General features: G+C 28.4%; 1 protein-coding gene across 1 annotated transcript in view; it reads right to left on the reverse strand.

Moving 5' to 3' along the window:
- Nucleotides 1-833: 833 nt before the first annotated feature.
- Nucleotides 834-27977, reverse strand: part of LOC123298636 (zinc finger protein ZIC 1) — a 55161-nt gene continuing 28017 nt past the window's right edge. The window contains exon 2 of the mRNA XM_044880730.1: nucleotides 834-2659. Within this exon, the coding sequence (XP_044736665.1) occupies nucleotides 1866-2659 (794 nt within the window). The 3' untranslated portion in view covers nucleotides 834-1865. The remainder of the gene's footprint in view (nucleotides 2660-27977) is intronic.

The following is a 27977-nucleotide window of genomic DNA, read 5'->3' on the forward strand; positions in this document are numbered from 1 at the left end:
TCATAAGTTTTCAAATAAGTAATATTATTTTAAATATATTATTACTTAGTTTGATTCAGGCTCCCACATACATTAAAAAATAATAATATTCCATATAATTAAAAAATATAATTTGTTTTAATTATATAAAATATTGTTTAAAAAAATATGTCTACAACCGTAAAATGGGAATTTTTATTGAAAAAATTTTTTTTTAACATTTTTGATTTTTGCAATAATTTTTTTTATTTAATGATTGTCAAAGATATAAAATCGAAAATTTAATGAAAAATTTTTAAAAAAAAATCTACTTTGGCTACAAAAACAATTTTAATTTGGCCGTGGTAAGCCGACCAAAATTTTCTATTAAATTATTTGTTTTTAATTTAATTACTCGGACGATTCACCACGGGCTTAACTTTTAATTTTTTTAGTGAAATATATAATACTTTTTGGAAAAATCAAATTTGAAATTTAATTTACTTTTAATGAAAAATATTTTTTAAGAAATTTATTTATAATATAATACAATTGATTTTTTGTAACTAAATTAAATTCCAAGTTTTGTATGGACTATATTATTTTTAAAAATATTATTTATTCCAGAAAAAAATTTTTTAACAAAAAAACGAAGCACTTCGCACACAAAGTTTTTCTCTAATAATTGTGAACAAATTTAGTAGCATTTATAATTTTTTTGTTTTTTGGTGAAAATTTTTTTACAATATTTTTACATAAATAATTATTTTTTACAGAATTATAATTACTATATATAGAATTATACAAATTTTTTTTATATAATAAATTTTTTTATTTTAAATTAATTTATTAAAATTAATTATTAGCTTATTTGATCCCCGCCCCGCGAAAATAGTGTTCAAAATATCTATTGTTTTTGGTGAAATAAAATGTAATCATACTTTTACTAAATTTTTTTAATATTTTGTAAATTATACATTTAAGAAATTTGACTTTTGCAGATTCAAAATTCATTTTCATGGTGTAGGACCCAAGCAAGAGACTTATGATATCCGTTTTGTCCATGCAGACCTGTAATCTGTAATTCTCTCTTCGTGAATATCAATAGTAAAGGCTAAATGCACCTAAAGTCGGCATAAGGTAGTACAAGGGCCAAGGCAAGTTTTGACTTGTGGTTGAAATTATTTGCAAATTATTTTCAACTATGATGATGAATTTTATTATAGCTTCATGAATGTAGATGAAAAATAGGAATACAATTTTTAAACTTAGTCCAACTTGATATTTAAAAAAAGTCAAGCCTTTTATTCAAACTTGCCCTGGCGCTCGTACATCCTTAAATATAAAATAAACTCAATAGACCTAAGTTTAAAGTCTTTTGGAATCTCAAAAATGGTTTTAATAATATTTTAAAGGAAATAGTATAGGATACCGTATACCGTGTTTTTTGCAGAAAGTTTCTTTAAATTTTTCATTTAAATATTGTCAATAAAAGTGATTTGTCCCCGCGTAAAAGTTTTTTGGAATATTTTTTATGGATCGGTGGTGTGGAAATTTTTGTTTAAAAATCAAATTTTTATGTAATTTTTTCAGTACTGAGCTTTAACTATTCTGATTTAAGTAGATTATCTTTAATTTTATTGAGGAATCTGCAAAAGTCGAATTTTGAAAATATTTAAAAAATCTGTTATTACAATTGAAAAAATAAAAACGATTAACCAAATTTTCAAATCGAAAAAACCTCAGATTGTCTTCAGATGAAAATTAAACTTTAAAAAAATGGCCTAAAAGAATTTCACAGCACTTTATTAAATTCGCCAATGATGTGACGAATGATGATGATTTGTTAACAATGTTTGTGGAGCTGTTGCCGATGTTTGGGGTGATTGCGGTGCGGGGGGCAGATCTCAGTATGCTGTTGCCGCTCCTGTATGATGATGATGATGCATTAAATGATGATGGTGATGATGCGGATTAAAATGATGATAATGTGAATTTAAATGATGATGATTCATCATAGTTGTAGGAGCGGCAGGCGCTGGAGGGGAATGATGTTGCGGATGTGACTGATGATGCGGATGCGTTGGTTGATGATGATGCGGATGCGTTGGTTGATGATGTTGTGGTGGTTCATTTGATAAAGGTGGCGGTGTAGGCATACCTGCACCACCACCCCCACCATTATTATACCAATCACTTAAATTCGTTGTTGTACCTAACGATGACGTCACTAAATTGTTATTATTTAAGTAATTTGGTATTTGATTTAAATTATGTCCATTGGTCATCACTTGTTGCTGTTGTTGGCTAAGTGTTGGTGTTGTCGTTGAATTCGGTGATGTTGTATCACCATTTGTTGCCACACTGATACTTCCTGTACCACTCGAACTATTCGATTCATCACCATCACTATCGTACGGATGATTTGAGAGTGCAGTAGGTGATTTATTATTATTCTCACTAGTTATTGTTGTGCCACTACCATTTGTGGTGCCATTCGTTCCGGTGGTTCCTGTACCACACCCGTGTACTTTCATATGCTTACGTAAACTACTTGGATGCGTATAACTTTTGTCACATCCGTTAACACGACAATTGTATGGTTTGTCTGATGTATGAACATGTGAATGTTTTTTACGATCGGAACTATTGGCAAAACGTCGATCACAACCGTCATATTCACATTTGAATGGTTTCTCGCCTGTAAAAATAGAAAAAAAAATTAATTAGTTTTTTTTGCAAAATTGTGAAGAAAACTTAAAAATTAAATTATTACAAAAATACTCTAATGAGCACTTATTGATTATTGTGTGGGTTTGTTTGTCCTTCATATCAAAACAATGTGCTTTTTTGATCTGAGATAGACCAAAAAGTAATTTTCTCTTGAAAAAATATTGTATCCTTTTGTGAAAACTTGGAAAAACTTTGTATATAATTAACTTCAATTTTTTTTATATAAAACATATATCAAGATACTAATTTCAGTCCCAAGTTTGTAACGCTTAGAAATATTGATGATACGAAAAAAACGGAAAGAGGTATCAAAATCTTTATCTAAAATTTTTATAGCGTGCTCAAAATGTAAAAAGTGAGATTGGATTCGTAAATGAGATAACATAGGTCAATTGGGTCTTCTGTTTGTAGGAGCCATGTTGTATGCCGTTAGAGATAGAAAACAAAGCCTTTGTTTGAAACATAAATATCAGTTCCATGTGTTAGAAAAATTGATTCAGAACAAGAGCCTGTGGTCTGTTACAAGCATCATATAAAATAGCCTAGCGTTAAATAACATTGTAACAGAAAACGATTGATTTTTTTAACTAGAAATTAGTGCTAATTTTGGGAATAATTAGCAAAATAATTATAGCCTTTGTATATATTACAATATACAATACAAGAACTCAACTCAAATACAAAAAGTAAATGCAAAGCCAAAAAAACTTATTGAAGTATATTTTTAAAAGGAAATAAAAAAATTTTGATACTTTTCAAAAAGTTAAGATGAAACACATCTGTTTCCGTTTAAGCAAATAAGAATAATAAAGATATTAGTAACAATATTTGAAGGTTACTCTCGTACACAATATAACCATATAATATAATAATTCTTACAAATTTTATTTTGTGGGTTACGAAATTGATACTTTTTTTTTTCATTATGAAACTTTCTCTCGTAAATTACCCATCTTATTTTAAACTATCGGAAGAAAAAAAAGTGTTGAGTAACGATTGTACCTCCTTCATAAAGTCGTTAAGTAAATACACACATTTATTATGATTTTTAAAGTTTATCGAAGTAATTTAGAATTAAACTAAAAAATATTTCACACTTGCTATACGAGATTTGCTGCCCATAAAGGCAATCACCAGACATATCAGCAAAAAATAAACCTAGTTCTTTTCAAAAGATTCAAAATTTTAAACACAAAGAAATAAGATTTAATTCTTAACAAACGTTTGCTGAATAATTATACGAGATTGATTTTGCTTCTTTTTTGCTAAGAATATATTGTAAAAAAATTCCTAGTTCAAGGAAATTTTTAAACATTCAAATACCTACTTATTTTCTTGAATAAAGTATTAAAATCGTTGACTCAAGAAATATTTACTTGCTATAAGAACACCATAAGCCAAGTTAACGGATTTCTACAATCCTGTAGGTATTTTTTTTACTGTGTAATTCTTAATGGAATGCTTGGAAAGACAGCAACCTGGAGGATTTCGAATTTAATACTTGCTACTAACAAATTCTCCTGGTAGTTGGCGATACAAATCTTAATTAATTTGAAACGGAACGCTAAAAACATTGTAAAATAATTTTTATTAATGAATTTAAATGATTTTTTTAACATAATGGTTTCTATTATCACAAAAATAAAACAACAAAAAATGATAAGAAACCTAATTAATAACTAACTAATGAATAATTAATTAAAAAAATGATCTTGATTCAAAAAAATATATACTTAATGGCGTTGTTCGTCCCTCGCATAAAAGTCGATAAGAATATAGTCAGCTGTTTCGTGTACAAAATTCATTTATCATTTTATAATACTTAAAAAAAATTATGTTATACTGGGTTGGTAATATTGTGAATTTTTTTGTTAATTTGATCAATAAATTCGCAAATTTTACTGTCTCAAATTTCACATATATTTTCCTATCCCTTCTTCAAGCTTCCACTCCCAAAAAATATTTGGAAAAAGCAAAACTTCATATAAAAAATAAAAGCGTGTCAATAAGGATGTTGGAATCATTTCTTAGCACCGTTAAACTTTCTTAAAGGAAAGAAAATTTTTTCTATTTTTTAGTCCATCATTAACTTGCTTGTCTTTTGTGTTTCGAAACGGAGTACAAAAAACCATGCATATATGTAATATGCAAGATATACTAAGTTTAGTCCCAAGTTTGTAACGCTTAAAAATATTGATGGTACGAACAAAATTTTTGTATAGGTGTTCATAAAATCGCCCAATTAGTCCATTTTCGGTTGTCCGTCCGTCTGTCAACTCGATAACTCAAAAACGAAAAAAGATATCAAGCTGAAATTGAATGAAATGAATTTACAGCGTACTCAGGACGTAAAAAGTTAGGTCGAGTTCGTAAATGAGCAACATAGGTCAATTGGGTCTTGGGTCCGTAGGACCCATCTTGTAAACCGTTAGAGATAGAACAAAAGTTTAAATATAAAAAATATTTCTTATAAAAAAATAACCAACTTTTGTTGAAACATTTTTTCGTAAACATCACTGTTAGGTCTAAATTGTATAGTATTTATTATATCGGAATATCAGTTATGTATGTGTGACGTGTATGTATGTGTAATGTGGTAGAGTAAGCAACACTGTCTATACATGGTATTTCAACAATTAATTCAGTCAATTGTTTGTTTTCACTTGTTTTTACTGCGTTGTCCTTAGAAACTAAATTTTTTTTAATTCTTAGAATAAAATCTCCAAAAAACATTTAGTTAGAATTTAGCACGAGCAGGTAAAGAAAAAATATTAAAATTATATTTATTAATAATTATTATAATTAATATTTGTGTTAATTACGTGTTAAATTAGAATATTAATTGAAAAAAACACAAATTTCTAAACCATCTGCTGCAAAAAAATATTTATTTCTAATATTATTATTAATTTTTTATTTTTTTTATTTTATTAATTTTCAAAATGAATAAATTTTAAAATAATTAATGATAATTATTGATAATAATAAAAAACTAACTATTCACATTGTTAAAATTTAAATTCATGCTGTGATAAATTAAAATAGAAAATTTTTATATATTTAAGTTTTATCAGACAATCAAATCAAGACTGTGTGTTCGTGTAAATATGTTTCCGCCCCCTTTACCTAATTTAAAATTTAACCCTTTGCCTCGTTACACCACCTTTTCACACTCATAAAAGCGTAAATTGTATAGATCGGGCAATTTTAATAGAAGAAATGTCTGCTCTTTTAACGCTTACAATATTTTGACTGTAAATTTGATTTAATACCATTCGAAATAAAAAATTTTAAATTTTTGTTTTTAATTAAAAGTGCTTTATAAATCGCATATGCATACCTATTTACGTAGCAAAAAAACCATTGCTAAATCGTTCTTTTTCCTAGTCACCGTATCGTAGTTGGCTATAAACGCTTTTTGGAGGGTTTCTAACCTTGGAGGATTAAGAAATATAAATATTTAACCCTTAACATTTTTCTATGAAAATGAAAGACGAATTTTTTTTTCTTATAATAACAACTTATAATAATGTCTTATGATACAATTTTAGAATTTTGACACCAATTAATGATGTGTAGAAAAGTACACTCGAATAAGGATCGAACCCACAATCTCCTGCTTTCCAGACCAGCGTCGATAATTTTTTTTTTTTAACTATTATAAATATTTTATTTGTAAACTCGCTTTTCGTGTAAATAAGATTCCACCCCCTGTTTTACCTAATTTAAAATTAAACCCCTCTCGTTCGCTTATTACACCACCTTTTCACACTTTGTTGTGTGTGCAACAACGCTAATAATATTTTGACTATAAATTTCATTTAATACTATCGGTTTTATTATTTATAGTTGGATAACTCTATCCGTCTTAAAATCGCATAAATATTTAATCCTTAAAAATTTTATATAATATGACAATAAAGGATAAAACTTTTTTTATATATATGATTATTTATTGTCAAGGACCTATTATTATATAACAGAGAATTTTTTTGAAATTTTTTTTATGGTTTTTATAATAGTTTTGTGTTTGTCACATTTGTCTCTGCTACTAGACCGAGTATTGTTGTTAATATGGATCTGACAGGATAACGGGATAATCATGTTATATATCTTACTTACAGTTTTTAACCGCTTATCCTTGACTTTCTCTAGTTGTAATTTTTTTTGAAAAAAATAATATGATAATAAAATGTAGAAATAGTTTACAAAACGTTTTTAGGATTTTTTGTTTAATTCTTATTATTTGAGAAAAATATCAGTAGCGTCTCTAATCGTTTTGACCGGTCAGCATACGCAATTTCATAAACTCCACGATAAGTTTGTAAATTATAAAGTATCTTCTGAAATAAAGCCTACTAAACCCTACACGGTAATTTTTTTACTTAGTTTTGATTGAACGATAAGTTAAGATAAGTTTAAAAACAGTAGAAATTGAAGTTTATACCGTGACTCAAATTCATGGAGTTTATCTATGTTCGTGCTTCAGATATTTTCTTTTGTCTGATATAGTACGAGAAACAGACATATGAAAGCCTTTTTTTTAACCAAAAAGCCAAAATTCCAAGCAGAAAATCTACTTCGAGTTTTTTTTGCTGATTGTTATCGATATTGTAGACTTCAGTTTAGCAGAAACTATAAATAACAATATAACTTTTTTTGAATTATTAGTATGAAGTTTGTACGAATCAAAAGAATGAGAAAATGCAAAAAAAAAAAAAACTTTTCCACGCCACTGAAATAAAAATCAACAATCCATAACCAAGTTAGATGAACACATACACAAATAAAGCAAAGAAGTTATAATTTATGAGCCCCAAAAATAAAAATAAAAAAAAATTACAAAAAGTCTATAAAATAAAGATAGAGTAACAAAAAGAGTACCTATAAACAGTTTTCAAAACAATATAATCTGTGTAAGATACTCCGTAGGTAAAATTTATCATCTTTGAATGAAATCTCACTTGTTTATATCACTGGTCCAGATTGCCAGAGGTTGTGGTTCAATCCTCGTTCGGAAATATTTTTCCACAATTTCTCTCAATAGAAGGTTTAGATAATCTTTTAAAAAATGGTGGCCGATTAATTGTATTGGCGATCTTAACATAATTAAGATTTTAGGAGCTATCAAATGAAATGTTCAGAAAGTGAGCGAAACATATCAAGAAACTTTGGAGCATCTTAAAAACGTTAAAAAACCTGCTTTTTCGAAAAAAGTTGTTTGGTCGCAAAAACAGTCATGTACAACAATAAAAAACTCTTCATAGTACTGTCCTCTTTTTTTCTAACTGCCAAAAGAAGGATATAATTCCTTGCTCAACTTCGAAGAACATTTGTCATCATGCTACCGGTTTTTTTTCGGACTGTCAAAACATTCCGAGTATAGAGAATTTGAGTTAAAGAGACTAGAAATTCAACACTCATTTCATGGATCCTTGCGCTAGTACAGATTCATATAGATTCATCAAGCAAGGTCTGTTCATATGCTGTTTATTTAAATGTGTATTGGAAAATCATTTTGCCATGCCAAAACTAAAAGCTTAGAAAAGAGCTGTGATAAGACGCTCAAACCATAGTTATCTACATGATTCTGCTCAAAAATAACTCTTTTTTTTATGGTACTCCATAGACCACTATTGTTTTTTTAAACGATTTAAACTTGCAAAAACTAATTTCTTCGAAATTTGTATGTCGTTAGGAGTCCTGATAGACTGCACTGAATTTTCCCAAATTTGTACTGCATGAATATGAACCTTACATGGTTCAGTTTATTTCCATGCTCATTAAATAGTATTGCCAACTTTGACTATAACAATGACACCAGAAAAAAATACTCTTTTTTTGTATTCTTGTTGAACCTAAACTGAACTAAACAAACCCATATAGTTTAATATTTATATATAAATAAAATAATCATAATAATAGAACTAGAAGAGCAGAGAGTATTTTTTTGTGTGTTCCCTTTTTTTCGTACGTACACCAAAGGTTATAACCACACAGTCATTGAATGTGTGTGTGAAGAGTGGAAAAAATGACAATTTATAATAATCTGTGTATGCTATGATAGTTTTTGGAGAGGACCATATAGGAGGGTGTTGTACCTTGGATCACAATTTTCATTCATTTAGTTTTCTTAACTATAAAAATAGTCGCTCCTTATTTCTTATTAAGTACGATTAACAATTGTAATGAATCACAGCCTAATTAAGGTAGTACGAGCGACTACCTTAGTTTAGCTGAAAAACAAATCGTTCAAGCAACTGTAACAAATTATTAGAGAAGATATTCGATCAATAACAAAGGCCAAATAAAAACGTACTTATAATAGGCTTAAGGCAGTACAAGCGTCAAGGCAAGTTTAGACTTGTGGTTGAAATTATTTGTACCTTATTTTCAACTTTGATATTGAATTTTAATAACTTCATGAATGTAAACGAAAAATAAGAATACAATTTTTCGATATCTAGCCTTGGTTTTCGAAATATTGAAAGCAAAATAATTAAACAAAATTTTCAATTTTCGACATTTTGAAACTCCAGATATTGAAAAATTTTATTCTTACTTTTCGTCTTATATTGTCAAGTTATAACAAAATCCACCATCAAAATTGAAAATATATATTTTGTCCCCGCAACCGTGCTCTTACACCTCAATTAGTTAGCCACAACGTCTTTTTTTTGTTTCCAATAATTTAATAAAGTTTTAACTTAAATTTAAATAGTTTTTTTATTTTAATTTCCACTGACTATTTTTGGATAAATCTATGAAAACATTTCATCCATTTACCGTTTTACCATAAAACCAATGTTAAATATGCTTCTTTTGAAGTCATTTATTCATTTAAATAATCGGGCAACCCCCTAAATTTTCAGAATTGATCTAGGCTTAGCCCAACTTGATATCAAGTTATCAAACCTTTTATTAAAAATTTCCCTGGATAATTGCAATTAATTGAAAGCAAACATAAACCATTATCTCGGTTGCTTGCACTCTATTAAGTAAATTCTGCCTGCTTGGTGGTTTAAGGTACAATACTCTACCCAATTATTTGAAAGAAAGACCAACTCTCAAACAAGGCAATGATATATGGACGCTTTGCGAAGGGATCATAATATTAAATCGTTTTTATTGTATCATTTATAAATATATGAGTTATATTAAAATATTTATATGAATGATATATATATTTTAGGCTCAAATTATTTTTATATTAAGATTTAAATAGGCGTTAAATAATCATAAATGTTTTAAGATAGGTGTAGCTGATTTTTATTTGAGGTTAGTGTTTCGAAACATCTTCATTAGCTTCATAATATGTGAAAGAAACAAGCTTTAAATTAATTTATTGATTTTAACCTCTAGACATTTGGCAATAAAAATATTTTTGCAAATATGGTGGAGGGCTGATGAAAATTGGGTTTCTGAATAAATAGATATTAAGATGAATTAAATAGATGAATATTAAGAAACCATAGTAATTTGCAACCATAATGTTCAAATGTATGCATGAACTGTCTTTTAAAAAAAAGCCCACTATTATAATCAATTCTCTTTTTTTAAATTTAAGCCTTCTCGGGGCTTTCATATTGACTGCATGACGCATTTTATACATGTTTCAAATTTCTTCAATATTGATTTTGCCAATAGATATTTTAAAGTTACTTTTCTCTTTGAAATTCCTTCTCAAATTCCAGTCCAATTAGCCAAGTTTTTTGACTGGAAGTAATTTGTGTAAAATTGAGTGAAAATTGCCATAAAATGAACAAACAGAATCATAATATGTCAGTTTTCCATAATTCTTTAAAATTTTTTATCACTTAAGATTATTAGATTACTATTGCAACTTTCATCATTAAATGCGCATCAATTAATATTTTATTTTATTTAATATTTGTGGTGAAATTTTATAAAAATAAGCAAATATTATATTTTGAAGTCAAAAATTTGGATTTTGCAACATTTATTTGAGCTTTTCCTTGTTTTATTTAAAAAACCCTAGTTTCCTTTTATTGTGTTTAATTTTTCCAAAATTGTCTTGTTTCTAACAATTATCTAAAATAAATTATATTTGACAATTATATATACGCATGCGTTTAAATATATAAACGTGTGTAATGTTTGATGTCCTTGGTAGAACATTTTGCAAAGCATAAGCTTCGCGATCTTCAAATGTCATCTACAGATGTTTAAAAGCTCCTTTGGAAAGTTACATTATTATTATAATACTGGATGATTCAGTTCATTTGAAGCAATCATCAAAATAATGTTAAGAAATATCAATAGAAATTTTATAAGAAATAAATGGGTAAAAGTTTTGGTAAAGTGATTTTGCCATGAAGACGAGAAAACTGTAATTCGAGAGCTTTTTTCTCAAACGACACCATCACTTGGGATAGACTAATTTTCACTCAAGTAAAAAAAAAAAAAGAAGTGTTGTCCAGGATTATCCGAGGCAACACGTCGTGGCAACACTTAGTTTATTTAAGCTATAGAGATTCCGGATCACCTTTAAAGCTAAGGAGGAACAATAATTCAAACGACAGGACAAAAGATTTTCTAAACCTAGTTCAAATCTAATCTATAAGTGATTCAATAGAATTCCTAAATAAACACTTAAATTTTTTTGACTTGTTAAAACACCAAAAACATTCAAACTTTCCCAAATAAGCTGGTTCGAATGACTCCAGTTAATTTGATCAAAACCTGTTTTGTTTACTCAAAAATTACCTAACATCTTGTTTTATCCGTATCTTTGTGTGACTTGATGCTATAATAAACTGCTTAACTTAAAGTAATATTGAAAGCATTCTGTTAGTTGCACTACGAAGTCTGTGAGTTGCGAAATACATTCCAAACTAATACGACCTTATTTGGTATACCCTAATTTCTTAAATGAAACAGACAGTACATTTTCGTGTAGGTAGATAGGCAACCGACAACACATACATGTACACACCAATACATTGGGTTTGCCTCTGATTCCCTTGTCGTACGTAACAAGAGACACACTCCCTTTCATTCACAAAATTATATATCTTACGACGACGATGTTGACGTTGTTAAGAACTATATTATAGTGCCTTATATACGAGCCTTAGAACTAGTAATGCCTGTCGCCTCTGTCTGTTTAATATGTTCAATACCACCTTGGATGTAGGTATACCTACCTTGTGCAGTAGCATATTATACTGCCTCTCTTTCCATGCCATTACCAGGAAGAAATAAACACACAAGGAAATTCTAGTGAAAATAAGAAAAAGAGGGCGGTCGGAGGATAGATAGACTGACGGACGGTTGGTAACAAGGACGATGTTGGTAAGTTGAAATGAAATATATAAACTTTCAAGACCAGTCATTGTATTCGTACGGTGTGTAATCGTCAGCAGACACACGTTATTGTAATGAAAAGTAAAGTTTATAGAGAACTAGGTATGCATGAGGACGATGATATAAACAATGATCTCAATTCCAATGAATTTGTTGTAAATTCCATGTAAACATGTTAAACACAGATCTTTTATAGTTAAATTGTATAAATCTGATTTGATTTTAAATGAAAATTCATTAATTCCATTTAATTTTCTCATAGAAACAGTCCCGTTTTAACCAAACAAGGGCTTTGAGTTCATGCTCATGGTACGAAAACTGGCAACGTTTTGGAGAGTACTCAATTTACTTGGAGTGAAGTACAAGAACAGAAGATTCTAGACGTACTTCATCTCTTTACCTGTTTTAATAAGAATGAAAAATTCAAAATCCAGCAATCTTAAAAACAAGTTTTTCTTAACGTTTTAGTTCTTAGACTATCAGGGATTTTCGGTCAGATAGTGGATAAAAAATTCCGAAGAAACCTGGTTTTAAACTTCTGAATTCTTTAATTTTTTATTTCAATGAAAAAATTACGATAATCAGGCCCAAAACTACAGTAGAGTTACCATGGAAGTGCCCCAATCGGAGCGGTACCCCAAGGCTCCCAAATCATGTCCCTCTTTTCGAAACAAACCTTACAAATTTTTTCAAAAGAATTAAAAAAACTTTTAATTTAATCTCACAAAATTATTTGCGGTCCAATTTAGCGCCTCTGGCGTTTGCTTTATCAATTACTTCAATTGATATATTTATGTCAAAAATGTATCTAAATCTAAGCAGCACATAAGTAAGTTCTTACTCATAGTTCTCGATTGAGAACTATATTTTCGCCGAGAACAAAAAAGCAAACTTGGAAAGTGGCATTATCGGTCCTGACGATAATAGTCACCAAATAAAGTCACTTGTAAAACAATAGAATCTTCTTCAGAAATCAAACAACCGTTATACCTTGTAAACAAAACTAATTGTTCATCAATTAAGATGGCATTAAACAATAATAATTGAAAACAATAAATGTTGTTTAAATAAATTTGTTTATATTTTTTTAAACAATAAACATGGCATAATTTATTGTTCAGTCAATCATTACGCAAAAACAAAAATTATATATATATGATTCTTTTAAATGCAATAAAAATCGATTGCAAAATATATTAGCTGCTCTTTTAATATGAAACCATACGAGGTGATTTTTTATGCCAGTTTCGAAATAAGGTAGTTAGTAGCATGTGCCTACTGTCTTTAATTTTGACATTTTTTATATATTCAAGACACCATAGTTTAAAAAATGCATTATTTTTACTTTATTCGGTATTGAACCCTAAAATAAGATACGATTCTCGTGTCTTGGTGTGTTCTAGTACCATAGGAATTTTTCTAGTCAAATTAAGTGATTCTGTCCCATTTTGACATTAGCTAATATTTTCTTATCCAATTAAAAGCAAATTTTTAATTGATTGGTTCCGTGATTCTGGTAAAGTAAATGGCTACAACAGAAAACTTTCAACAATCCTTTCGATATGAGGTAAACAAAATTATTTTTAAATCAGTTATCATAGGTAGAATTTTTATTTTAGTAAAATTGGTGTTATCCAATTTGCGGTTAAATATTATTGAACCCAAAAAAAAAAAATGTAATTGCAATAATAATTATTTTGTAAGAGTCACTTTACACAATACAAAAGAAATTAATAATTGTTTTTGACACTTTTGACAATAACCCAAAAAACAAAATTCTTGAAATATTCTTGAAAAAAAGTCATTTGTTTTTCAAAAACAAGTCTACACAAAAGGATATATACATTTTTATCACATTACTAAATCCAAAAATTACTTTTTTTTTACAAAAAATTAAATATGAACAATAATAATAAGACCCTCTCAGAAAATTGAAAAAAAAATTAAAATTTTTTGAGGAAGGCAATGATCATTTATCATTTGAATTCAAGAGAATAAGAGAAAATAAATCTTTTTTTGTTCTGAAGTCAACTTTTTAAATATATTTATCGATAATATATTGATTTTGTATTGAATATGATCTATACTCCATACCACAAATAATTTTGAAATTAAATTAATGAAAAAAAGGTATCTTCTTTGTTAATTAAAATTTCGATTGTGTGCGAAGTGTTAAATTCAAAATATTTGTCGTATGGTGTCAAAATTCCGGTAGGTCTTAAGATATCAAATTGTTACAAACAAATATAATACATATGTAATTTTTCTACTGTCCGAACCCTATTTTGGAATGTTGACATTTAATCTGGTCAAAGCTCGATCAAATATGCAATATAATTGTAATAATTGTCCATTCCCTATTATTCTAAAAAATAACATTTTAGTACATTTTTATTTCTTTAAAGCAGTTTTGAAGTTCCTATCTTGTGGCCTGTAATATTAAGTTCAAAGATTTCTTTTAAATTCAAAATACAACTATATTTGGCGATTCAAAGTGACGGTAGTGTCAGTCACGTTTTTTTCTGTAGTATCAGCCACGATTTATTTTATAATAAATTTGATTCTAAATTACTAAGGCTCTTTATTATACCATTTTCCAATAATTTGTTTTATGTAATTTGGTCCCAGATACAGTTTAAAAGCATAAATCCTGCAAGGAGGAAGGAATTCGAAGTTTAAATAGCTTTCGATCGCGATTTCTTTTCAGAGCAAGAAATGTAGAATCAATCATAATACTATACTTAAAATAAAACCGTTAGTATTCATAATATGACGCAAAATAAAACGCATTTTGGGTCAAATGTACTGGTAATTAGTTGAACTTATTCAAATATGACGTTGATATCTCTCAAATACAATATAACGGGTGGTCAAAATGTTCCTTTATAAGTTAAAGCCAAGTGGTTAGTTAGTCTTTTAGGTTATGATCTAGAAAGATTAGAGCAACTTCCGTCTATACGAATAACATTTTGGTTTAGGATGCTTTATTTTATTATTATTATTATTATTTATTTATTTGACTCTAAAACTTATCAATTTACAGCTTTTAATTTAATTATACATTATATTTATTTAAAAAAAATAAAAAATTAAACAAATTGTTACTCTAACTTTCCCTTCCTTACGCTTAATATTTTTTTAATAACTCTAGCCATATCCTTTTGCTTAAGTTCCTCTTTATAGTCCATCATTTCAATTATATTTTTACCACTTTACAAATTAGCCCTTAACTCACTCAATCCTTCACAAAATAACATCAAATGCTCCTCACTTTCAATTTCACTGCATATTGCACATATTTTATTTCCTTCTACATCCTTTGCACTGTCATAATTCCAAACTCCAAGTCTAAATCTTGCAAATTCCCTTCTTTCACTAAGCTCCAAATTATTAATATAGTGATGCTGTATTTTATTCATATCGTGTTTTGTCTAATAATGAATCGAATTTAATTTAAAATCTGATTTAGTTGGTAACAAACATTCTTTTCAACCAAAAAAGAAAACAAACAATTTGATTGTCACAAATACAAATTTATCGTATATTTATCAAAATATCCGATCGCTGACTTACGTTTTTAAGACAGTTTTATATTTATATAAGATACCAATCTATCACATAAACATATGTAGTACACAAATACAAAAAAATAATAATAAATTTGAAAAACTGGCTATTTTATGCTTACTCAGTTTTACACAAAAGGCATTAAAAAAAGAAGAAAAAAACAACTGAACTAAAAGAGATAGATGGCAATAATCAAGTATTTAAACATTTGACTTTTTACGATCATAAATAAATAATAATGATAAAAATCGAATGACTTGGTAGATTTTACGGTATTTTGTCGTTTTTTTTATTCTGTGTGCAAAAAAAAATTGATTCTTTAATTATTTTGTTATTGTTTGATTATCGATATTGTTTGTTTAGTTTGATTTTGTTGTTCTCTGTTGAGATTTTTATCGGGAATTTTTTTTATTGGAATCCAGACAGCTAATCAGTCAAATACCTACGTTATTGGTTCTCACAGCGAAGGTGATCCATATTTCATTCGCTTGTTGAGAAAAAATATAGGATGTTTGTCTCTCACAGTCCAGAGAACTCTAAGAAAACGTAAAAGCTTTTGAAAATTTCGAAGAAAAATTGAAATTATTAATTTTAATAAGAATGGATGTTTATTAGAATAGGGTATTATCGTTAGTCAAAAAAAATAAATTATGAAAAAAGTTAAAATTTATGTAAAAATATACTTAAATATTCTGATTTCGAGTCATATGAGCACATTTTTCTTTTAAAATATTAAAATTAAAAATCGTAATTTTTAAACTATATATCACGTGACCTAAAACGCGGGCAAGCCTTGCTGTGATGTCATATCGGTATAAACCATAGACCATCAGTTAGTTCAGTGTAGACAGATAGGTATAATATATTTAGATAATAAGTATTTAGGAATATTAATTATAATCAGACGTCTATGAATATATCTGTCAAACTTATTTGTGTGATTTTGTGTAATGATACCGATATTACGTCATCAAATTGGATGCCCGCGTTTTTGACAGTTTAAAAATGGTTAAAATTTAAATAAGTTTTTGGCAAGAAAGAGTGTGTATTTTTCCAAAATAAATTTTTGGTGGCAACATTTTGAAGTACTTTTTCAAAAATAGTAGAATACCTTATTGTTAGATTTGCATGATCAAAGTATTGATAAATTTAAAAAACTTCACTTTCGTCATTTCTCTTATAAGAGAAATCGTTAAGTGTTCGTTCTTTGTCCGTGAATATCATGAGCTAAAACCGTTATAAACAAACAAAAACTAGCATTACGAACGGTTTCGACATTTTTTTTATTACAATTAAACAAGCAATTTAACATTCATTTCAATTTGTATCTCATTTTGAATATAATAATTGAAACTATACTTTTAAACGACCTTTAGTTATAAACAAACAACAGAAAACGACATATTTATATATAAAAACCAGAAAACAATAGGACAAATTGTACATTACTTTCAAAAATCACGTTTCATATGAAATAAAACAAACCAACCATATACATGCACATTTGGTAAATTTGTTACTTAATTCTTATGATTGTATTACTTAATAACGATGTAAGTTGCTGGATGTGCGCATGTGACTTATACGCAATTTTTATAAAACAAAAGATCTTCGTTTTGTATTCGTTTAAATTTTCATGTGTAATGATCATGTATTTTGGACAATGACGTAACTAGCAGGGAATACTTACGTATTTATTACAAATCTAGAACCATAAGAAGATATTTCTTACAACTGTTTACCCTACAAAAATTCTCATAGTCAAGAATTTCTCTTTTAGAGCACCCGAAAAATATTTAACCGTGCGACAGACTTTAAATTGATGAAAATCATTGATTACTTTATTAAAATAATAATTGACTTATTAACACATGCAACAGTTAACACATGCAAAACGGGATTTCTACCACCAGACATTTGAAGATTTCTGTGAATAACGGACATTTCGCCATTTCAGGTGTCTGACAACCTGCTTTTTTTTTGGCTATAATTTTAATGTCACTTGAAAGAAAAATCTTCTTTACGAAAAAACCTTCTTAGAGTAAATACAACCTTGCCAACAGTCTCTAAAGTGTCTGTACTTTTAAAACCAAGTCCCCAAATGTTACTCTGGCTTTAGATCTAGAAATCTTCTCCTAGTCGTAAAGGGATATCGTTACTTGTAAACAAGTGGAAGCGCTGGGAAGACTTTGGTAGGTTTGAATTGCTGTTTTATTATTTTTTAATGCATAATTACTTGCTAAAATTACTACTAAAAAAAATAATGGAAAGATGGCCGTTTTACTGGATAGTACTTTACTAGAAAATGAATAATTTGCTAGCTTTTTATAATAAAACCATAACAATTTTAAATATCTCATGATAGAAAATTTACTGATTTAGGTCAAGGGTTTTAAAAATTTTTCAAATATCGCATGCCTAAAAATAGAACTCGACCAACAAGCTACGCTACTGATTTGTGTATTTGTGCATGTATATGTGTGCACCCACGCTTTATAAACAAAAGAAATTCACTTGTTTTTTTTTCTCCTCTTTATATTATAAATATTCAAGTTTTGTATTTTTTGTTTTTTTGGTTGTATGTATATTTTTTGGGTGTTTATTTTTTATATTGTTAAATAAAGTTAGCAACATTAAAGACTGAATATAATATCTATGCAGTTAATGTCTAAATATAATTTAAACACACTGTATAAAAAAAAATATATTATACATATATTTCAATTTTTTATTTTTCGTTTTGCCTCGCGTTTTTTTGGTTCGCTCTCTGGTGTCGAACAACAAACGTGTGTGTAAATTATTTTTTTTATAAAAATATTGTATTATTTTTTTTTTAGGTTGGTATTTTTTTGAATAAAACATAGAGTACAGTAATATTATAAATAATTTTAAAATGCCAACTGAATATAAAAGTACTGGGTGAAATTGTTACAGTTTGCAGATTATTCGTTATCCAGAGAAAGAAACGATTTTCAGCGCTCAAAGAATGAGTGAATTATGCGGATAATAAAATCATTAATACTTTTCTTATCACAAGAGACTTTGTAATGGGGCTCACATAACAAAAGGATGATCAATTATGATCAATTCTCTTCAACTTTGCTGATGATAAATAATTCCATTTTAATAATATTATTCGAGAATCTTAGTCCATCTTAAACCTTCTTTTCTTCAAGTTGACTTAACACAGAATTTAATCGAAAGTCCTTCGTAGGTATATAGCATAGTACGTAAAATTATTTCCCAATTTGAAGTGCCTAATTGGCTATGCACTAAAATGACTAAAGCATATTGGACATATTGGAAGAAACTTCGTATTTTCCCCAAAAGTCCTCACCAATGAAATTTATTGTTTTTTTTTTCGAACAAAATTTATGAAAGTTCCAGCAAAACAATTTTTTTGTTTTCATGTTTATGATACTTTCGATTTTCTAATTAAATTGCACGCCCGTTTCAACAGTCTAAACAAAAAATGATCTACCTTGTACTTTAGAAAATATAGTGCAACTCTGTATGCAATAAAAACGATTCGCACGTTATTTTCAGACCAGAAAACCTCAAACCAAATAAAAAACCCATTTTTGTGTAGTTGTTTTTTGTTTGAAATATGATTGTAGCTTTCGTTATATTTTATACATATTGTATAAACATAATATTATTATAGAATATATCACATCATATAACATGAATGTGTGTATTAATGTCGTCTGTAATATCATACACATTGAAACGTAGTAGACCATCTCTATAGTCAAAACAGAGTTGAATACATTGATATTTTTATGAATATAACAAAGATGAAATGGTTTAAGTAAATTTTTCATAGTAGCGAGGAATATTATGTGTTATTTCTTTCAATATTTTTACGGAGTTTACGATTTATGTAATGCATGTGTGTGAAATGAAAAATTTAAATTTTTTCACCGTATGGGCTGTTATTATTCGTGTAATTTATAAAGCAGAAATTACCTTTCCTCCAAAATCAGATATCTTCCCAATTTTTCAGGAAGTTTGAACCAAAGCCAGTTTTTTTCGCAAGGATTGTGCGAGGTGTTTTTATAGCTAAATACAAAAACACTGCAAATTATGATGTAACGGACTTGAAAGTAATTTCGTACCAAACTCGGAATCATTTTTTAACTATTTTTTTATCAGTTCTTGGGACGTATTCTTTTAAATTTGTCTTTTAGACTAACAATAAGAATTGTATTCTCTCCAATAAATCCATATACATAAAATTATTTTTTATAAGATGCGTTTTAGTGATTTGGGTTTGATTTATTTTATTGAATCACTATAATAAAAATTACATGGTAGATACTTAAAATTTGGTTGCTAGTTTTATTTTCGGGAATGATCTTAACAGGGCCGGCTTATCCCAGGGGTGCAAGGAGTGCGTAAACCTCGGGCGCAGTCTAAGCGCATATCATACCATTCAATAGAGACAAATGGCGCCAGTTAGATTAACGAAGACAAAAAAAACAAGGGCAAAAAGACTAATTTGTATGAGAAGGGTGCCACGAAGATTTTTGAAGACAAAAACTTGGGGGAAAAGACAAATTGGTAGAGAAGGGCACCTCAAAAGATAAATTACGCCAGATTGATTTACAAAGACTTAAAATACAACGCCCTGTCCGCACCCCACTACCCAACATGGTTGAAACGGCCCTTTATCCCCAACTAAAATTGATGATTCTTCCTTGAAACATAACATACTGGAAAATAGAAGCTGATATATCTAACTTAAACTGTGCTAAACTTCGTATTTAGTCGGTTTTTATTTAATAACTTTTTTTAATAGTGTATTTTAGTTATTGATATGGTCTATTTCTTAAAAAAATAGATCATTTTTTACATTTGATAGATTCTTTTTTACAGCTGAAATCTTTATCGTGTTCAAAGTTTATACAATAACTAGCGGCCCCGACGGACGTTGTCCCGTAAAAACGTAACTCCAATTCATGAATACCTATACTACGTTTAGCCTGTCCGCTAAACCCATCCCGCTAAACCCCAATTTAACTCCTATTTATTGGAGTGGCCTGACCTTCGACCTTTGGCCTGACCTTTGATAGTAGAGCTCGCTGCGCTCGCATATGGCTCTAATAAATGCCTATTGACAATACCTGAATACTATTAAAAATACATAGTACACATAGTATACATAATGTGATATGATTTATATACGCTCCCACCATTTAATGAAATTTCATTTTTTTGGTACGGAGCCCTCAAAAACAGTTGTACTGGACCAAATTGTAAATCTAAACCATTCTCGAATCTCCACGAACACACACAAAAAATTTCATCAAAATCGGTCCAGCCGTCTAGGAGGAGTTCAATTACATACACACGCTCACAAGAAATATATATATTAAGATAATATTTCCTATACCTAGTTCCACGTATAGTTTATATTTTCTATTATGAATACGCATTTTTTTCGTCTTTTTCGTGGTCGTTTTACTTTTAATTGATCTAACTATTTTTGGACGAATTAAAAATGATTAAATATATAAAAGTATTAATGAAAACTTGTGTTACCATATATAAATATATTTTATATAAATTCACTAATGAGCAAATAAATACAAAAAATCACTACAAATATTTCATTTGTACCCATAATGTTCACTCATATAATGTGCAAAACACGTCATAATCTGTGTATTTATACACACATATATAAAATATAAAAATGCTTTAGGGAATAATAAATAATAAATGTAGAGAAAGAATAATTCTCTCATAAAATACTAATTGAATTCAACATCAATTAATTGAAACCCTTCATTCAGAATAAAAACTTCATAATTAAATCATTCTGCATTCAGCTTTAACCAACAACACAACAACCACTTTCTCATAAAATGTAAACATATTATTATATTATTTTTGAAATAAATTTCAATTAAATATTTATTTCATTGACATTGAATTAAAAATAAATTGTAAATAAATAAATAAATAAATATAAATAATATTATTATAGTTTATTAGTTTTAGTGCTGGGTAGGTATAGAGAGTGATTCACTGTTTCGATCATTCTTTAAAAAGAGTGCTTAAATTGTTAAACAAAGACGAAAAACAAGGCAAAACAATAGATGCAGCATAAAGTTCAGGAAAGAACATTAGGGAGGAACGAGCGACTAGGCAATTTTGAATAAAAAGCTTTATTTTCTTTTATATGAAATCGATTCTGAAAATTTTAATGGGTGTTGTCCGATTATTTAAACAAATAAATGACTTCAAAATTAGGTAGATTGAAAATTGGTCTTATGGGAAAACGGTAGATGGATGGTATGTCATAGATTTCTCCAAAATTAGTCGGTGGAAGTTAAAAATAAAGCCATTTAAATTAAAGTTAAAACCTTAATAAATTATTGAAAACAAAAAAAAAACCGTTGTGTCCCACAAATGATGGATGTATGAGCACGGTATTGGGAACACAATCTTAAAAAATAATTATATTTAATTTTGATGGTGAGTTATGTTTAAAGTTGACAATATAAGACGAAAAGTAAGAATAAAATTTTTCGACATCTGGAGTAATTTTCAAAATATCGAAAATTAAAAATTGGAAACGAAATTTTAGACATGATCAAAGCGCGTCATAGTATCATCGAGTGATGTATGTCACTTTCAGTCCAAACGACATGATGGATAGCTAAATAGTTAAAATGATTATTAAATCATAAGAATCAGAAACAAATATCAAATAGATAAGTCAATCAATTATTATACGCTTATGCTCTGCACTAACTACTCTAAAAGGGTGATTTTGCAAGTACTACTTAGCAAAAAAACAAAAACAAAATAATAAGTAAATGAATAAAATAAATGAATTATGAAAAACAAGTGAATAGACAGCTTACAAAAACAAAAACAAAACAAACAAAAAAAGACATGGTTGCGTTTAGTACTCAGTAACTGACGACTGTTGTAGCAAGTGAAGAGTAAATTTATTTTATATAGTTTTTATATATCGTACTTGGTTAGTTGATTGCTCGTTTTATTATGATTTTTCAAAGCAAAAAAAAATAATTGTACACACTAAATTAGAAAATTGAACCAATTTAAAATGATATTATACTATGAGACCCACCACTTTTTGCAGTAGACGTTCAAAATGTAATTGATCTTAAACGTTCTTAAAAGCACTGATATTACTTTGGACCTTTAATTTTTGCAAAATACATTACTTTGGGTTACTTTTCTATCCCTGAAAAGTTATTTTAGAGAATCAATTAGATAAAAACTATGAAACTTTGGCTACATTTATAGATACGTTTTCGTTTTCTTGATCAAGAACGTACAATTTGCCATTCTACACTGATTTAATGAAGAGTTGGGGCGGAGGGTTTTTATTTATTGTATATGTGAGTGTATAATAACGTTTTGAGTACTTCTGTAGTGGTGGTTGCAGCCGTGTTATTATTACTACTTTATCATTGTGTATTATCAAGTGCTTTTCTTCACAAGTACATAGTAGTTATGTCGTCAGCACAAGACTACACCAAAGTTTGTGTATGGGTGACCTTTTTCTCCCTTCTAATTCTAGAGAGTAAATTGTTGTGTCGTTTTCATCTCTCTGGAGCTATTAAATGTTTTAAATTCTGTTGTTTGTTGTTTTATGAGAAAACGTGAATTAAATTTTATTTCTCTCAATGGTTTTTAAAAAGATTTAATTGTTTTTGTTTTTTTTTAAATTCATAAAAATTTGTTGCGTTTCATGTATAAACTGCAGTTGCATACAACTTAGCTACGAATAAATATTCTAGGGTCGGAGTAACAGTACGAGACCTTTTTCGATAACATTGGCTGAGAGCTGTTCTTTTTCCTTGAGAGTTCAGATCAAAACACATTGTTCCAATATTAGAAAGTGATTGATTATCGGCAGTAGCCCAGTAAATCTAGTAAACCAAATTTAGTTTATTTATGCAAGTGTAAGTCCTGAAGTTCCAATGTCAGGATATATTAATATATCAAACTTGTCTCCCATGGCTTCAAAGTTTTAAAAATGTTCTTAGTTTGTTGCCCCTAAGTAAAGATCAGTTGCAGCGCCTTAAAAAGCCTGGGGAGCATTAGTCCTTTGTTTCAGTTACCATTTTACCATTTTCTGCTATTCAGACACATGTGCTTACAACTGTGCTGTCAATTCTCAAGACCAAATTGAAATTTAACAAACGCTTTTGTAGCGTATGTTAAATTTCGCCGAATTTTTTTAATCACATTACGGAACTTGGATAAACCAGAAAACTAATTTCCAGAATTGCTTTGCGAGTATGAAATGAGTCCACCTATTTAACCGTATCAAAATCGCAGAAAATGAAAATTTAATTTTGAATTGATAATTAGATTTATTCGAGCAACCATCAATGTTCTGATCTGTTGGTAGAGATTTAAAATGTTCAAACTGTATGAAATATACCATAAACGCATTTTAAAATAACACAATGCCCGTTTAAGGAAGATAATTATTTTTGAAAAAGAAAAAAAAACATTTGTAGTAGCATTTATGATATCAAATTTCAATTTAGGTATTAAAGATATAAATATCAACCACAAGTAGTTTTAAACAAATAATCCACTTAAAACTACTTTTTTTACAAAGAAAAGAAATACTTATATAAATAACTGCAAAAAAAAACGCACATAAATAAAAAACCGATTATCTTACATGCAATTTATTTTCTCACCATAATTATTGTAGTTTGCAAGGATTTTTTAAACTATTGGCATTACTCTTCTGGATGTAAATAGACCAGTTCCAAGCACAAAAAATGGATGGAAGCCATCTGAGCGCCATTTATGTCAATACAATACTAAAAGAGCTTCATAAATCAAGCTGATTAAAAAAATTCCCGAGAATTTGACATTTGCTTAATAGTAATATTGATAAAAGATAAAATATATTTTCATTGGAAAAGAACGTCGTCAGAAGCATTTTTCTAAGAAGGAATTCAAACAATTGATAAGAATGGTGTTTAATAAGAGTATTGATCTCTTTTTTGCGCTAGGGACGGCTTTAAAGTCTCCCGTATCTAGAAGTGTCTTGCCTGCTTCGTCACGCATTTTCCGTCTTCCTCCTCCTTTAAAAAAGTTTTTTTTTTCGACCAACCAGCTTTGGAGAAATCTATGAAAACATATCATTCATCTACCGTTTTCCCAGAAGACCAATGATAATAAATATGCTTACTAAAATTTTCAGAATTGATTTAAACTTAGTCCAACTTATAATAATAAAAAAATCAAGCCTTTTATCCAAAATTGTCCTGGTGCTAGTACATCCTTTATTTCTTAAATTAAATTATAGCTATACACACAAAGCTACAGAAGCAGTTGTTGGCAGTTCAATATCAGCCATGGCAATGAGATACTTGCGAAAAAGACCAGATTGTAGAAATGAGTACTTCACCTCGGCAAACTTGTCGAGTATATTTGGCGAGCATACTTCGCGAAAGTGTGGATGAGGAGTAACTTGAAAAACCATGAAATAAAGAAAACCATAATAAATCTTCAAAAAATTGAACAATCGAGAAATGTCTTGTGTATAACAAGTGAGATTTATAGAAAAAAAATTCCCCAAAATTTATGCAATATTGCATATATGCATAAATACAGACAATTAAAATTATTGTTTTAAAAATTTATTTATAACACCTGTTTATAGAAACCATAAATCGCCAAAACTTTACTAATAATTTAAAATTCGATAAATTAACCAAAGGTTGAAATTTTTATTACTCATACACAATTTTTTCTTTTTTAAATAAACTCTTATTTTTATTTTTCGTTTAGCTGTTTTGAATATTTGATTTAGTATGTCAGTAGTGTGTGCATCCATACATACACATAGAATGGAATACCTTTCCCAAGATCATATATCATTTAAGGCGACGTAGTTAAGTTTTAAGATACGGTATAGTACCATCATCATGGGTACACCACCTTGTTATAATCATATGATGCATATTTTTTATTTTAAACTTTCTGGTATATAGTTTTTGGTTTCATCTCGAAAATCCAACCGAAAATTTCACACGTAAGAAACTTTTTGTGGATATCACTATGTCAGGAGTATTTGGCCATTAAGAAAATGGTAACATTAGCGGACGAGTCAGTGTAGTATGAGCGTCAAGCCCATACTGATTGACGATACCCACAATACTTCTGGTGAATAGTCCTATTCAATACTGTAAAATTATTTATGCTAACATAGATACTACACAGTTTGTCTTTATACCAAACCATCATTGTAGTAAACGCCAATGTCTATACGTTTAAGTTGTCTACAGAGAAACGTTGAAATTGAATTAAACGCATTTACTTGCCTGTGGATGTCCTTTTAACAAGTAAATATTTCTTGGATCAACGAGCCCATGGCTTAATTAAAAAATAAATATTTTGCTTGCAGTATCAACGGTGTGTGTATGATCATTTTTAATAAATTATGAGACTCCAAAAGACTTTGATACAATTAGCTTTGTTTTCAAATTCAGGCGCAGAAATAAGATCGAGATTTTAAAAGTTTCTCATCAAATCATTAACGAGACCATTTTGATATTTTTCGCGAAGCATAATTTTCTTTTTTATTTTGTAACGGTAAGTATTTTGTAATTTATCATATTTAAAGTTGTGGAAAATAAAATTTACTAAAATTTATCGAAACCTGAGTTTTCTATGTCTTTTTGCAGACTCTCTATTGGCCATTAAATGGAAATATGTCATAAGCAAGATATAAAATCCATTCGTGGTATCGTAGCTCCTAAAGGGATGAACAAATTTTCCTTTTGTTTTCTTTGCTTGAAAAGTATTTTGATCCAGAGCTCTTTCAAGAAAATCTGCTTAGTCGTTTAAGATCCTCATCTCTTTTCCGATTGTTAAAAACTCTTATGATCAAGTTGCCTTTCAAACAAACAAAATTCAAAATCGATTCAGCCTTTTACCAACTACGATTCCACAGACAGACACACAGATACACAGACATGTTAAACTTATATAAACAAATTAATAGGAAATTATATTTTACTATAATTTATAAATAAGTAATTTGTAACATTACCAAAACATTTATTTTCTTCATCAGAAAGTTATTGGTATGACCAGTAAGCTCACTTGTACCACAGCTCATTTTATTCATTTTGGAGAGACGAAAGAATTTTAAATACGCGGGGGATATTATAAGATGTTTTATATATTATAGTATATATACAGACTTATATATATGACAGGTGAACATTAAGGTCAAAATGGGGTCAAAAACTGCAGTGGCCAGGCCATATCGTACACATGACCACATTCAAAAATAACTAATATATATACATTCAGCTGTAGTATGTGTATATTCAAAAATAAATTTGTGTATTATAAAATTAGTATTATTCGAAATATAACGAAAAAAAATTTTTTTTAATGACCTTGGTAATTTTTTTATGAGAAATTACCTCATATTTCCTTATATGGCTACTGGCAGAAAAAATTATAAGGAAATAAAATTCAGTAAAATTTTACTTTTTGCTACTTTACCTAAATTATTAATATAGAAAAAATTGTAGCCTCCTTAAAATGACAAAATTATTGGAACTACGCTCCTTTTCGCACGATATTTGTTTGCTGTTTGGGAGTTAAAATAAAAAAAAAAAAACTGCAACAGACAACCAAAACAGACATCTAAGTTCCTAGAAAACTAAAACTTTTTCAATCGGTTAAGCATGCCAATAATTTTGAGAAAATGCAAAAATTATTTTTATAATTGTCAATTTGTATTTTTTGTCCGAATTTTTTTCTTTTATCATTTAAAAAAGTTGAGTTGTGAAAGTTATCAGAAGTTAAAGAAAACAAAGAAATTTAAGTACAATGCAATTTTTATGTTATGTCATAATAAATTTCCTAATCAAACCAAACATTATATACTCAGATATTGGGTTGACTACTAAATCAGAAGTATGACTTTTAAACTAATACTACAATTAATTCATACAGTAAATACTAAAAGTAGCTATAAAATTAAATAAAAAGAATCAAACAAGTATTTGACTTCTAAAATTAATATCTTAAATTTTCAGAAAAATAGCTTGTAAATAAAAAAAAGTAAGCGCTACATTTATAAAGTACAAGCTACGAAAGGAATATAGTTCCTACCGAGTGTCACGACACCTCTGGACCTTTTTTTGCATATTAATTTTGAAAATTGTCAAATATTTAATTCTTATAAAATATGCAATGTACCCTAATTTTTCGAAACCCATTTTTGACGAATTACGGATCCCCCTAAAATAGTATTATCATTAATTAAATCTAAATTATCTTTTAAATATCCAAAAATAAATATTTATATAAAATATATCGAATGCATTACAAAAGAAGCCCAAGGGTCGTTACACATAGTT

Source organism: Chrysoperla carnea, chromosome 1 (assembly GCF_905475395.1).
Source record: "Chrysoperla carnea chromosome 1, inChrCarn1.1, whole genome shotgun sequence".
Taxonomy (NCBI): domain Eukaryota; kingdom Metazoa; phylum Arthropoda; class Insecta; order Neuroptera; family Chrysopidae; genus Chrysoperla; species Chrysoperla carnea.